The following is a 13,784-nucleotide window of genomic DNA, read 5'->3' on the forward strand; positions in this document are numbered from 1 at the left end:
CAGTCATCTGTTTTAGCGATTTCTTTTAAATACATTATACTTTTTTTTTTACTGTGTAGAATGAAAAATTTTTTTCTGTACTTAAAGTACATTTGCTAATACAGGACGGACGGTCGATTTACAGGACGGTCGAAAGGATTTTTCATTCCACGCAGTTAAAAGAGAAGAATTTTACGAAAAATAAAAGGTAAAATAGATCAGTACCTGTCCTTCGTTTTGTAAAGAAAATTTTGCGACTAGAATAAGTCAAAATAGGCACAATGTCAGAAGCATAATTTGATCGTGTTATACGAGTATTATACGAATGTTATACGAATATCCGAATAACAACAATTACAACAATCTGTTGTGACAACAGTTTTTTGATTTTTCATATTAAAAAGCATTAAATATTACATTTATTATAATAAAATTCACAATAAGTTACAAATTTATTTCATTAATCGACATTTCTACAGCAGTACAATTGTTCCATTCGTAATTAGCTCATTACAAATGTAGATATTAGAGAGAATTATTCTCTTCTTATTCTTTAATAAATAAAATAACAAAACATACTTCAATCTAACGTTTTGCCAATAAAAACGATGTATAACCAGCTGATGTCTTTAATAGCTGAAAATTGATAATTTTTTGTTTAAAGGTTAAAAAAAAGTAAAAAATTTTTTCCTAAAAATATTCCATTACATTCCAGATTACTGATATGTAATAATTTACATCTTGTGTTAAATTTTCAAATGCAAAAAATATTTATAAAATTATAGGATTTAATAATCTTACGCTACAAAACGTGGTCATGGTAAGTGGAAATATGTTTCCCGCGGTGATGCGAAAAGGTTCGCTGGTTCGTAACATTATTAAAATCACAGCTCTCGAGTTTTTCGGTTGCAATTTATACCATTTAAGATCACACATAGCACGATATACTGCTTCGCACTTATAACACATATACATATAATAGATTATATTAACGTAACATAACTGTTTTTATCAACACAAATTAAAATTAACCAACATAAGATTTGATTGATTCTCTTTTCTGAAAAAAAAAACTAAAAATAAATTAAGAATAAAAACGGTTCTTTGAGATAAATGTGTAAAATATAAAAATATATTATTAGTTTAAAAATATAATTAATGAACTTATTATAATGCATGATACTCATCGGTTACAAAACGATCATCATATCATAATAATGTACAGAAAAATATAATACAAAAATTCAATATATTTCAAAATTTCAATATATATATGTTTAACAATAAATTTAAAAACTTACATGCTTTGCTATAATCTCCCCGGCACTACAGTAGAGGAACGAATGCGCAAACATAGTGACGGTACCAAGCATCACAAAGCATATCCGTGAAGGAGACATATTGCTTGTCTCGTCGTCGCTAAACACCTGTGTATAATACATCCTGTTATTTTTAATAAAAATGTACATAATGTGTCTTAATCACTAATAAACTGTTGCATTACTCTATATATAAAAGTGAACAAATGCATAATACATAACATTTTTCAAGTATTGACATGTATGTCATGTATTTTCATATATAACATTTTCTTCTCTAACACTTACAGTAAACAATAGAAAGCCGAATAGGCAAATTAAAATACCAAAGAAGAATACTAGTCCCAACATCATTAAAGTAAATGTATCCTCGATATTATTAGCAAATCTATAAATTTAAATATGCTTAAAAACATCAAAAATATTAAAATCAAATTTTAGGCGATGCCAAGTAGTTGAAAGACATGTAGTTTTTTATGATTTTTGGCTTAAGTTTCAATAAGAGAGTATGTTTTGTGCAAATGTATCAGAAGCATTGGCGTGTACATATATATATGTACGAGATATGGCAAAATTTTTACAAAATTTCTTGTAAATAATAGATTTTTTAATTCTTAAATAAATTACACACACATATATATATTACTAAATTATAAAAGTGTAATTTACTTAAGAATTAAAAAATCTATCATTTACAAGAAATTTTGTAAAGATTTTGCCATATCTCGTTTTAGAAAGGTCATATCATATTAGTAAACATAAAACCCACAAAAACCTTATCAGTCGTAGATGAGTCTCTATAATATTACGCAGAGCGCCATCAAAATCTTTACAAGAAATTAGATTGAATAATCGGTGTCTAAAGTTTTCCAACTGGCCACAGATGTGAAAGATTGCGAGTCCAAGGAAAGCATCTACTGATGTGTAAATTATTCCAGCGAAAAACAGCGAGATAGTTTGAATAAAGAGCGTAAGTTCAAACTGCGGACTTTTATCTGTATCATAGAAATAATATGTTTGAAACAGTAATAATCTGTCGCGATCTGTGAGATTAGTCAAGTATCTAAAGTGTAAGCCAAATGTAGGAAAAACGCAAAGAATAATAAACGATAATGTTATCAAGACATATCCAGAAATTGCAACTAGTCGCGAAGCCCGAGCTCGTCTAATCATTATGTCTCTCTCTGAGTCTACTCTTAAGTTCATCCAATCTTCGGCAATCATTTTGATGAGGAATGCGACAGCTTGAAAATGTATAATAATAAAATTACATTGTCATTGTATGGAATAATTTTAAACTACAAAAAATTATCGATCCACTGATTGATTTAATTTAGATCTGGTCATACATTGTGAAACATTGTGAATGACAATAGATATAATGTGGTTTCTGATATAATAATCCAATATGACACTATCACTGAGTGATTCGAAATTATAAAATAATTTGATCGAAAATTAAACATGCAATAATTTTAAGCACACCTGATTGTTTCCATCGTATGATGAGAAGTTTCAATGCTACCACTATTACGGGTAAGGTAATTTGGAGATTGTCTATCATAAGTATCATATCACCCCAAACTCGTACAAGAGCCCATACAAGAGGAACAAGAAACAGAAAAGTTATTACAAGTGCAATGCTCACACGAAGATCGGAAACGAAGTTATCCTTAACTCTTTCATCTATTTTAGGCCATAAACCCACTAGGTCCAAACCAAATCGACTCAATTCAATTGCCCACGTAAAGTCTAGCAAAAAATTCCAATATTAAAAAATAAATTATTTGTCAAAATTTTAAATACATTAAAGTTATAAAAATTGAACGATAAAACATTTTTTAAATAAAATTTGTTATATAAAGATCTATAATTCTAAATAATATAATACGTGACAAACGCGTAGCACCTTTATAACTTGAATGTTTGTAAATGTCCATGTTGAAAACTAATGCGGAGAGGTCTACTGTTCTCCACTCTATTCTGAAAAATCACCATTACGCATGCTCGCACTGCAAGCACAACAACCTGGTTTGCTTCGTTCAAGAATACATTAAATATTACTTATGCCATCTCCAGTTGATAACAGTTCTCTGTATTTTATAAAAAAAATTTTACCACAAGAATAAGTCGTAAAAAGCACCATGTCTACGCTAACAAGAGAGAAAATACATCAAGTTGCAGTACATCGCAAGTTTTACTAACTTGCTATTCAAGTTTTTTCATGCCTTATTATGCTTCACGACAGCAGCGTTCATACTTTATCATGAGAGATAATGGTGTGCATTTGCATTTTTAATACACTTGTAAAGAGCTATGGAAACAAAAAAAACTTCAGTAAAAAAAGTATGATACAATGAAAAAAAGACATACTATAGAATGTTATAAGAATACTACGAATATCTGTTGCAAAAATATATTCTTCGATTATACACGTACATAAATATCTATCTCTATAAAGTAATGTATATAATGTTATTTATAATAATATAATCGTTATCAGTAATACAATATTGCAATCATATTTTCCTAATAAATATACGTGAAAAAAAAATTTGTCAATGATAACAATTATTGAATTATATATGTTTTAAAGAATTAAAAGGGAAGAATTAATTAATCAATAAGATCACAAATATAGGCTAAAAAGAATTAATATAAAAATGGCATATAACAAAAATAAATGCATTTAGTAACCGTTAACTACAAACGCTATTTCTCATTGAGCACATTATTTTGAATAAGTCTATTTTTATTTTCTATTTGTGTTATATATTTGCTGTTTATTCTTAATTTATGTTGGTACATATACAGGGTGTCCGGTAATTGCTAAATTACCTCTCGTGTGTAAGTAAAGCGAGTTAAATCGAGTAGAAAAGTCCTCTACCATTTTGCGATTTTCACAATAATTAATAAGAAATTAATTAAAAAATATCGGCCAATTCGTGCAAGCTTAAGAGTGCAGCGAGAAGAGACCCGTGGCAGTACAGCCTACTGTTATTGGTTACCGTTATTAGTTACTTCTATACTAACAATACAATTCTTTGTTTCTACTACTCCTAATTTTTATTACATAATTGATAAATTATAATTATATTTTTCTTCTATTGCTTAATCAAGTACAATAACTCGATATATTTATAATTTAATCATGCTTTGCCAATAAAAATGATATGTAGCCAACACATGTCTTTAATAGCTAAAAAATAATATATCTTTATTTAAATATAAAAAATATTAATAAATATAAATAAATATATTATTTTAATAATAAATTTAATAAATATATTATTTCAATATTTTCCAGATTATTTACACACAATTGTTAACCCTTTCATCCTTGAACTATTTTTGTAAAATCAACTTACATACATGGTATAGTATACATTAATTTACATATGGGGTTGCCTAATTTTCCCAAGCAAAATTAGGCAACACATTATACACATGTTCCTAATTTACTGACACTAATTGTATAAATAGCACTCGCCTCATATACGTCCCAGTAGAATATTTCGAACATATCGCCGGACATATTTGTCCCAGTAAAAGTGAAAGGATTAATAATTGATGTTAGATATTCAATAGAAAAGATATTTGTCAATATTTGTCATATTAAAAGGATTGTTTATAATATTACACTAGAAAACGTAGCCAGTGAAAGTGGTACTATCTTTCCCGCGGTGATGCGAAAAGGTTCGCTGGTTCGTATCATTATTAAAATCAGAGCTCTCGATTTTCTCGGCTCCAACTTGTACCATTTGAGATCGCACATAACACGATATACCGCTTTGCACTTAACACATGTATATATATATAATAAATTGTATTATTTTATATCTATATTAGCCGTTGTCATAAATAAAAATCAAATTCAATCAAATTTTATTTCTAATTAATGTCTAAACACAGATATATTTATTTATATGTTTAAAAATACGTAAAATAAAACATACTTCATTTGCCACAAGCTCTCCGCCACCACAATATAAAAACGTATGCCCAAATAAATTAGTTATAGCAAGCGCCGTAAAGCCCATCCGTGAAAAAGAAGTGTCATTCAATTCATCACTGGTAATCAACTATGCATACAATATGCCTTATTATGTACTAAATAATATAATATAATATATAATATATTAACTAATAAAGTATCATGCAAAATTTCATATTATAAAATTTAAAAAAGTATAAGAGACATGTACGCTTTCTATGTGGTTTACACTAATACTCACAGTAACCATCGGAAAACAAAATACAATACTAAAATAAAATAATAGTATCAGTACCAGTAGAGTGAATACATCTTCAATATTATCGGCAAATCTATAAATATAAATGCATTTTAAAAAATGTTATAACGTATCAATAAAATATATGTAAGTCACAAAAAAGTAACTTAGGCGTTTTTATTTTAAGACAAAAATTAAAACAATATTGATAAAAAAATATGAAATATAAAAAACTCTATATTGACATATGCATTAGAAAAACATCGGCCTCTAATGCACATATTGTAAAACTATGAAAAATTAACTTTATCTTTACGGATTAAACAAATAGTAGTGCAAAAATAAATTATTCAATAGTTTTGTTGCATCTTACATTACACAAAATGTCATTGTATTGTAACAATAAAGTCCGTAGAAACCTTATCAATCGTAGATGAGTCTCTATGTTATAACGCAAAGCATTATCAAAATCATTGTACGATGTCAGATGCAGTAATCGATATCGGAAATTTTCCAACTGGCCACACATGTAAAAGATCATGAGCCCAAAGAACGCATCCACCGACGTGTAAATTACCAGAAGCAGAAACATTGTTACGGCTTGAGCGGCCAACGTGAACTCAAACTGCGGACTTTTATCTGTATCATAAAAATAATACGCTTGCAGCGGTAATACTTTGCCACTGTCTGTAATATTTGTTAAGAATCTGTACTGTAACCCAAATAATGGAAGAACAATAGTCGTAAGGAATCCAAATATCGTTATAAGATATCCACAAATTGCAATTAATCGAGCAACCTGAGCTCGTTTTATCATCACATTCCTCTCTGCGTCTACCCTTAAATACATCCAATCTTCGACCATCATGTTCACGATTAGTGAGAGAGCTAAAAATGTAATAAAATCAGATCAATCGTCTTAAATTATTTAATTGTTTACAACTAATCAAGTATTACTTTATTATGACAAAAAAATTAAAAGTACACTTTAGAATGTAAATCTTGTCTAGGCTATAAGAGAATACAGCACATGTAATATCTAATTTTTAATAACAATATAATATTATTAAATCAAAATACGATACAATATGATATTGTAGTGTACAATAACAAAATCACATAATTTATATAACGAAATATTAAATTCTGAAGATACAAACCTGCAATACAAAAAAAAATCAAAAGATAAACAGACATCTTCAATTAATTTAGAAATTCAAAAAATTCTTTTATATTTTAACTTTTTTTTAATAATATGAGACATACTTGACCGTTTCCACCGTATGATGATAAGTTTTAGAGATGCTACTATTATTGATAAAGTCATTTGTAGATTATCTATCATAAGTATCATATCACCCCAAACTTGTACGAGAGAACAAATAAGAGGAACAGTACATACAAAATTGATCATAATAAATATGAAGCTTACATAAATATTCAAAAGAAAATTATTCTTATCTTTTTCGTGGCATTCAGGCCATAGTCCGATTAGATATAAACCAAACCGATTTAGTTTAATAGACCACTCAAAATCTAGCAAAATTTTATTTAAAAAATTATGTATTAGACAATATTTAAAATGCATCTTAATTTAAAAATTTGGACGATAAAATATTTACACAAATTTAAGAGTTTGTTCTAATAAATTGTAATATTTTAATTAGATTTTATAACGAGAAAAAATCTATAACATTTATGTGATTTTATAATCTAATTACACCAATCAATATCTTAATAATTTTTAAATTTGAACACATATCTGACAAGATTAAACTGAGATATCACTGTAAAATTTCAATGTTAATGAAACAAATAAACAGCAAAAAACTAAAGATCACTTCGAATATTGATATACATATATACGTGCAAACTTATTATACAAGATATTTTATACAATATTTTTTGTAATAAATATAGTAATATTTTTGTTTTAATTTTTAACTTCAATGTGTCACAATTTCACAATACATCGAACTATATCACAAACATTTGATACCTTTATAATTTGAACGTATAGAAGCCATGTCGATACATAATGTGAAGAAGCACACTTTTCACTAATCTATTAGACCGATGATCTATGCGCATGCTCGCAGTGTAAATGCAACTCGGTTTGCTTCATTGAAAAGCACATTAAATATTACTCATGCTATCCTTAGTTGATAACAGTTCTTCGTTTTGTAAAAAAATTTTACCACAAGAATAAGTCGTAAAAAGTACCATGTCTAACAAGAGGGAAAATACATCAGTTTGTAGTACATCGCAAGTTTCACGAACTTGTTATTCAAGTTGTTGTTCAAGTTTTTTCATGCCTTGTTATGCTTCACGACAGCAGCGTTCATACTTTATCATGAGAAATAATGGTGTGCATTTGCATTTTTAATAGACTCTTGTAGAGAACTGCTGAGATAAAAAAAATGTCAGTCAAAAAAAGTACGATACAATGAAAAAGAGATAATATATATCATAGAACATTACAGAAATACTGCGAAAAGCTGCAGCAAAAAGATATTCTTTGATTATATGCGTACTTCAATGTACCGCTATCTTATGAAGTAATTTTTAATGCAATTTTTGTTTATATAATCGTCACTTATCTCATAGCAATACAATATCGCAATCAATATTTACTAATAAAATATAGATAAGTATTGTTTAATAATAATAATTATAAAAATGCTATAAAAGAAACTTTAGTCCAAGAAAGATACAATAAAAAGGAACAATGCATCCTATGAAATTATACAAATGCCACAAGTCAGTTGCAAAGCGAAATTTTACGACACAAGATAAATGCAATATCTTACCAAATAATGTATAACATACTTATATACTTATAATTATTTTTGTGTAAAATAAGTGAAAACTGTGATTTAATTAAGTTCAATTAGTGAAATATTATTTGTTTAAGTTGTCTGAAATTTTTCTCAAATTTAAATACATATTTAATTCAAACACATATTCAATTATATCATAAAACATATTTCATGTAATTATACATCTCTGCATAATAACATTAATATACTCAAAACAACTACTAAAATAATCTATTTACACGAATTGATGAAAAAAAACCATAAATTGAAACATAACTTCAACACAAAACATAAAACATTACATTCATAGTATTATTATTTTTTATTAAATCACAACTATATTTGTGTGCTAACCGCTACAATTCTTTGTTCCTATTATTGTTATTTATAATCACGTAATTAGTAAATTATAATCACAGTCTCTTTCTTTTCTTGAATACAAGTGTAATATTTTTGTTTCAACTACGCTTTGCCAATAAAAATGATATGTAGCCAACAGATGTCTTTAATACCTACAAAATAATGCTTTTTATTTAAATATTTCAGAAAACAGAAATATAAAAAAAAAATATATATTTCGTGTTAAAAAGATTTTATTCCATTATTTCCTATATATATTATTTACACACACTTATTAAACATTTACATAAAATATTCTATGCAAAAGATATTTGTCAAATTAGAGGGATTGCTAATAATCTTACGTTACAAAATGTAGCCATTGAAAGTGGAAATATTTTTCCCGCGGTGATGCGAAAAGATTCGCCGGCTCGTATCATTATTAAAATTAAAGCTCTCGATTCCAACGGCTCCAATTTGTACCATTCGAGATCGCACAAAGCACGATATACTGCTTCGCACTTAACATATATAATAAATATATATAATAAATATCCGCATTATTTTTATATTAGTTGTTATTAAAATTGTAAATTAATTTAACAAAAATTTTATTTCTAATTTCTGTTGAAGATACATTTAAGTGTATAAAAACGTAAAAAAACATACTTCTTTTGCCACAAGTTCTCCGCCACTGCAATAAAAAAACAAAAGCACTAATAAAGAAATATTACCAAGTATCGCAAAACTTATCCGTGAAAAAGAAATATAACTTGTTTCATTGCTGCTTAATATCTGTAAGTATAAAATATACCTTGTTAGTGTAATAGAAAACAAAATATATATGTGTATTTGTACACACACATACACGCCCCCCCCCCCCACACACACACATATAACATTATAATATTAAGTGTTCTTCATATTATAATTATTCATAAAATATCTCAAATAATACTTCAAAAAAGCAAAAAAGTGCAAAATATATATACATTTTTCTCGTCATTTTCCCTCTAATACTTACAGCAACAAATACAAAACCATAAAGACAAAATGTAACACCAAAATACAATAATAGTGCCAGTGTCGATAAAGAAAATATATCTTCCATGTTATTGACAAATCTATAAATATGAAAGCGTTTAAAAAATGTCACATTAAGATCATTAAAATGTAAGAGTAAAATGATTTTAAACGTTTCCATGAAATGATTTCCAAAATGATTTCAACGCTTTTAATTTTTATTGCAAAAAACTGAGATAATATTAAAAAAAGTGTTTTATGGAAATTTATATATATACATACATATGACACACACATATATGTGTATATATGTATATATAAACATAAACATATAAATATATATATATATATATATATACATATATATATACACATAAACATATATATGTGTGTGAGTAATATGTATATACAGGATGTTCCATCAAAAATGGCCACATCTTTTATCTTTTAAACTAAAAGAGATAGACCATAACAAATATATATCAAATTAAATAGTTTAAACTGAACTCTATTGTGAGTATAATAATTGCTTACAAAAGCTATTCGTGATAACGAACGGAGAGGTATGCGTAATTTTATTATAATAATGTGGATATTTTGATGCAAAAAAAGTTGTAGCGCTGTTTGAAAAGAATACAACGATGTATAATTTAATATAATTATTTTACATATTATATTATACGAGTTTTATCGGCTTGAAATATCGTGAGCGACGTCTACCTTTTCACTTTCGGCCCTGCGATACGGCCTACTTCTATAATTAATTAATAATTAACAGCGCTGCAACTTTAATTGACATACGTCAATCTCTAACGTACAAGTCAGAAGTTGGCCATATCGCAGGGCCGAAAGTGAAAAGGTAGACGTCGCCCGCGGTATTTCAAGCCGATAAAACTCGTATAATATAATATGTAAAATAATTATATTAAATTATACATCGTTGTATTCTTTTCAAACAGCGCTACAACTTTTCTTACATCAAAATATCCACATTAATATAAAAAATTGATGCACACATCTCCATTCGTTAACACGAATAGCTTTTGTAAGCAACTATTATGCTCACAACAAAGTTTAGTTTAAACCATTTAATTTGATATACATTAGTTACGGTGTATCTCTTTTAATTTAAAAAATAAAAGAAGATGGCCACTTTTGGTGGAACACTCTGTATATACACAGAGTGATTCGAAATAACCTGATGTCCTTGCAATGCCATATTCTTAAGCAAATACTGAGACAATTTTTCCTTTTACAAAATTTTGTCCGAAGCTTAGTTTTCGAGTTATAATTGAAAATAGTTTGCTACTTACGTAGTCCGATACAACGGACAGACAAAGACGGTGTAATGCGTATGAGACGATAGTAAACACTTGACAGTCTCATTATATGATGCGCGTCCCTGTCTGCCCGTTGTACCGAACTCGTAAGTTGCTATCTATTTTCAATTATAACTCGAAAACTAAGCTTCGGACAAAATTTTGTAAAAAGAAAAATTGTCTCAGAATTCGCTCAAGAATATGGCATTCCAAGGATATCAGGTTATTTTGAATCACCCTATATAGATATATATATACAAGAAAAGTATCGGACACTAATGCATATATTACGAAACTGTGACAGAATGACTTTAATTTACAGATTAAACATATTTTCATGTAAGAAAAAATTTTTCAAAGGTATTGCTGCATCTCACTTTAAAATGTCATTGTACCGTAATAGCAAAATTCACAAAAACCTTATAAGTCGTAGATGAGTTCCTACGATATAACGTAAGGCACTGTTGAAATCGTTGTATAAATTCAGATCAAGTAATCGAAATCTAAAATTTTTTAACTGGCTGCAAATATGAAAGATCGTAAACATAAAGAAAGTATCCACTGACACGTAAATTATTATATTAAAACACATCGATATAAACTGAGCAGCAAGTGTAAGCTCAAACTGCGGACTTTTATCTGTGTCATAAAAATAATAGGCTTGTATCGGTAATACTCTGTCTCTGTCCGTGAGATTTGTTAAAAGTCTAAAATGTAACCCAAATGATGGTAAAACAGTAAGTATGATGATTGCGAATGTGCCCATACTATATTCATAGATTGTAAATAATCGTGCAATTTGCGCTTGTTTTATCATCACATGTCTTTCTGCGTCTACACTTAAATACATCCAATCTTCGGCCATCATGTTCACGATGAGTAAAATAGCTTAAAAATAAATAAAAAAGTAATAAAATCAGGTATTTTTTGTGTGATAATATAGAGCTCTTTATAAATAATTAGCTATTAATTTAATACAACAAAAACATTAACAATACACTGTACATTGTGAAAATAACGAAAACGTAATTTCTGATCTCTGATGTCAGCAAAACAAATATCACCAGATCAAAATATACAATATGATTAAAAAGAACAACCAAATATCGTAAAACAAATCAACAAAAAATTTTAATGCACTAAAAAAATTCTTAAAATATAAACGTGCAACATAAAAGAAGGTTATAAAGTAAACATTTTCAATACATTCAGGAATTAAAAAAGTCTCTTTATTCTTTGATCTTTTTAAATAATTTTAGACATACCTGATCGTTTCCATCGCATAATGACAAGCTTCAGACATGACAATATTATCGGTATTGTCAGTTGCAAATTGTCTATCATAAGTATCATATCACTCCAAATTCGTACGAGAGACCATATAAGAGGTATAACAAGTACCAAAGTAATCATAATAAAAATAAAACTTGCCAGAATATTGGAAAAAAAGTTATTCGTATTTGTTTCTTCCTGATTTTCGGGCCATAAACCGATCATCTTGAAAGCACACCGGTTTAGTTTAATAGCCCACACAAAATCTAAAAAATTTCAATATAAAAAAATTAGATATTGATATTGGATATTTTAAGTACATCAAAAATTTGAATATTGGGATCATGAAATATCTACAACTTTATGACTATGTTCTAACAATTTATAATTTTATAGAATAAGTTCATTAAAAAAATCTGAAAATTTATGTAGTAATCTTGATGTTATATCAACTAGTAACTCAATTGAAAAATTTGAAAACTTGAACATTTGAAAATTTTATATCTAAAGTCATAGTATAGCAGTAAAATTTTATTATTCATTAATAAAGATAAAGATATAACGAAAAAATGAAATTAATTCAAACATATATGTAAAAACTTATTATATTATGTAGTATTTTTTATTTGAATTCATAAATTAAAAAGTCTAAAAAAATTTCACAATATATAGAACATGTCACTATATCACAAACATTCGATACCTTTATAATTTGAACGTTTAGAAGCCATGTCGGGAAATATTGTGAAGAAGCACACTTCTCACTAATCTATTAGACAGATGATCTATACGCATGCTCGCAGTGCGAATGCAACAACTCGGTTTGCTTCATTAAATATTAATCAAGCTATCCCTAGTTGATAACAGTTCTCCGTTTTGTAAAAAAATTTTTACCACAAGAACAAGTCGTAAAAAGTATCATGTCTAACGAGAAAGAAAATACATCAAGTTGCAGTACATCGCAAGTTTCACGAACTTGTTATTCAAGTTTTTTCATGACTTATTGTGCTTCACAACAGTAGCGTTCGTACTTTATCATGAGAGATAATGGCGTGCATTTGCATTTTTAATATACTCTTGTAGAGAAATTGAGATAAATTTACTCTTGTAGAAAAATATTGAGATAAAAAAATTCAGTCAAAAAAAGTACGATACAATGGAAAAGAGATAATATATACCATAGACATAGGAATATTTCGAATAGTTACAGCAAAAAGATATTCTTTGATTATATGCGTACATCAATGTAGCGCTATCTTATAAAGTAATTTTTAATGCAATTTTTGTTTATATAATTAAAAAAAAGTTTTTCTCACAAAAAACCTTTCCAAAAAAAGTTGTATATATCATAAAAAACTTTTCAAAAAGATTGTATTTCCAAAAATATATTATAAAAAAATCTTTTTAAAAAAATTATATATATTTATTATAAAAAACCTTTCCAAAAAAATTGTACTTTTAAAAAAAGTTGTATATATTAAA

General features: G+C 27.5%; 3 protein-coding genes across 4 annotated transcripts; all 3 read right to left on the bottom strand.

Annotated features, from left to right (window-relative positions):
* Positions 1 to 407: 407 nt before the first annotated feature.
* Positions 408 to 3,302, bottom strand: LOC105671150 (odorant receptor 43a-like). The gene is made up of 7 exons (XM_012365086.2): positions 3,208 to 3,302; positions 2,784 to 3,050; positions 2,074 to 2,542; positions 1,587 to 1,686; positions 1,281 to 1,406; positions 781 to 936; positions 408 to 615 (listed from the first exon to the last, which is right to left on the bottom strand). The coding sequence occupies exons 1-7, from the start codon at positions 3,236 to 3,238 to the stop codon at positions 565 to 567; spliced, it is 1,200 nt and encodes a 399-aa protein (XP_012220509.2). The 5' UTR covers positions 3,239 to 3,302; the 3' UTR covers positions 408 to 564.
* A 28-nt stretch (positions 3,303 to 3,330) lies between these two features.
* On the bottom strand, positions 3,331 to 7,995 carry LOC136998054 (odorant receptor 22c-like). 2 transcript variants are annotated; one of them, XM_067349959.1, is made up of 7 exons: positions 7,530 to 7,993; positions 6,797 to 7,066; positions 5,950 to 6,418; positions 5,534 to 5,624; positions 5,255 to 5,380; positions 4,939 to 5,094; positions 3,331 to 4,497 (listed from the first exon to the last, which is right to left on the bottom strand). In XM_067349959.1, the coding sequence occupies exons 1-7, from the start codon at positions 7,555 to 7,557 to the stop codon at positions 4,444 to 4,446; spliced, it is 1,194 nt and encodes a 397-aa protein (XP_067206060.1). In that variant the 5' UTR covers positions 7,558 to 7,993; the 3' UTR covers positions 3,331 to 4,443. The 2 variants fall into 2 exon arrangements, with proteins under 2 accessions (XP_067206060.1, XP_067206059.1); XM_067349958.1 differs by having other exon boundaries at positions 6,797 to 7,995.
* A 105-nt stretch (positions 7,996 to 8,100) lies between these two features.
* On the bottom strand, positions 8,101 to 13,556 carry LOC105671149 (odorant receptor 22c-like). The gene is made up of 7 exons (XM_067349963.1): positions 13,006 to 13,556; positions 12,296 to 12,568; positions 11,450 to 11,918; positions 9,713 to 9,812; positions 9,358 to 9,483; positions 9,054 to 9,209; positions 8,101 to 8,861 (listed from the first exon to the last, which is right to left on the bottom strand). Exons 1-7 carry the CDS (start codon positions 13,031 to 13,033, stop codon positions 8,808 to 8,810), a joined length of 1,206 nt encoding a protein of 401 aa, XP_067206064.1. The 5' UTR covers positions 13,034 to 13,556; the 3' UTR covers positions 8,101 to 8,807.
* Positions 13,557 to 13,784: the final 228 nt, after the last annotated feature.

Source organism: Linepithema humile, chromosome 2, assembly GCF_040581485.1.
Source record: "Linepithema humile isolate Giens D197 chromosome 2, Lhum_UNIL_v1.0, whole genome shotgun sequence".
In the NCBI taxonomy this organism is placed as follows: domain Eukaryota; kingdom Metazoa; phylum Arthropoda; class Insecta; order Hymenoptera; family Formicidae; genus Linepithema; species Linepithema humile.

Coding starts and splice junctions, on each gene's coding strand:
- LOC105671150 (XM_012365086.2), bottom strand. CDS start 3,238: ATGGACATTTACAAACATTCAAGTTATAAAG. Junction 3,051..3,207: donor CAAACATTCAAGTTATAAAG/GTGCTACGCGTT, acceptor ATTTTTTGCTAG/ACTTTACGTGGGCAATTGAA. Junction 2,543..2,783: donor CATACGATGGAAACAATCAG/GTGTGCTTAAAA, acceptor TACATTTTCAAG/CTGTCGCATTCCTCATCAAA.
- LOC136998054 (XM_067349958.1), bottom strand. CDS start 7,118: ATGCATTTTAAATATTGTCTAATACATAATTTTTTAAATAAAATTTTG. Junction 5,625..5,949: donor ACTCATCTACGATTGATAAG/GTTTCTACGGAC, acceptor TTATATTTATAG/ATTTGCCGATAATATTGAAG. Junction 5,095..5,254: donor GAGAGCTTGTGGCAAATGAA/GTATGTTTTATT, acceptor ACATGTGTTAAG/TGCAAAGCGGTATATCGTGT.
- LOC105671149 (XM_067349963.1), bottom strand. CDS start 13,033: ATGGCTTCTAAACGTTCAAATTATAAAG. Junction 11,919..12,295: donor TATGCGATGGAAACGATCAG/GTATGTCTAAAA, acceptor TTTATTTTTAAG/CTATTTTACTCATCGTGAAC. Junction 9,210..9,357: donor GAGAACTTGTGGCAAAAGAA/GTATGTTTTTTT, acceptor ATATATGTTAAG/TGCGAAGCAGTATATCGTGC.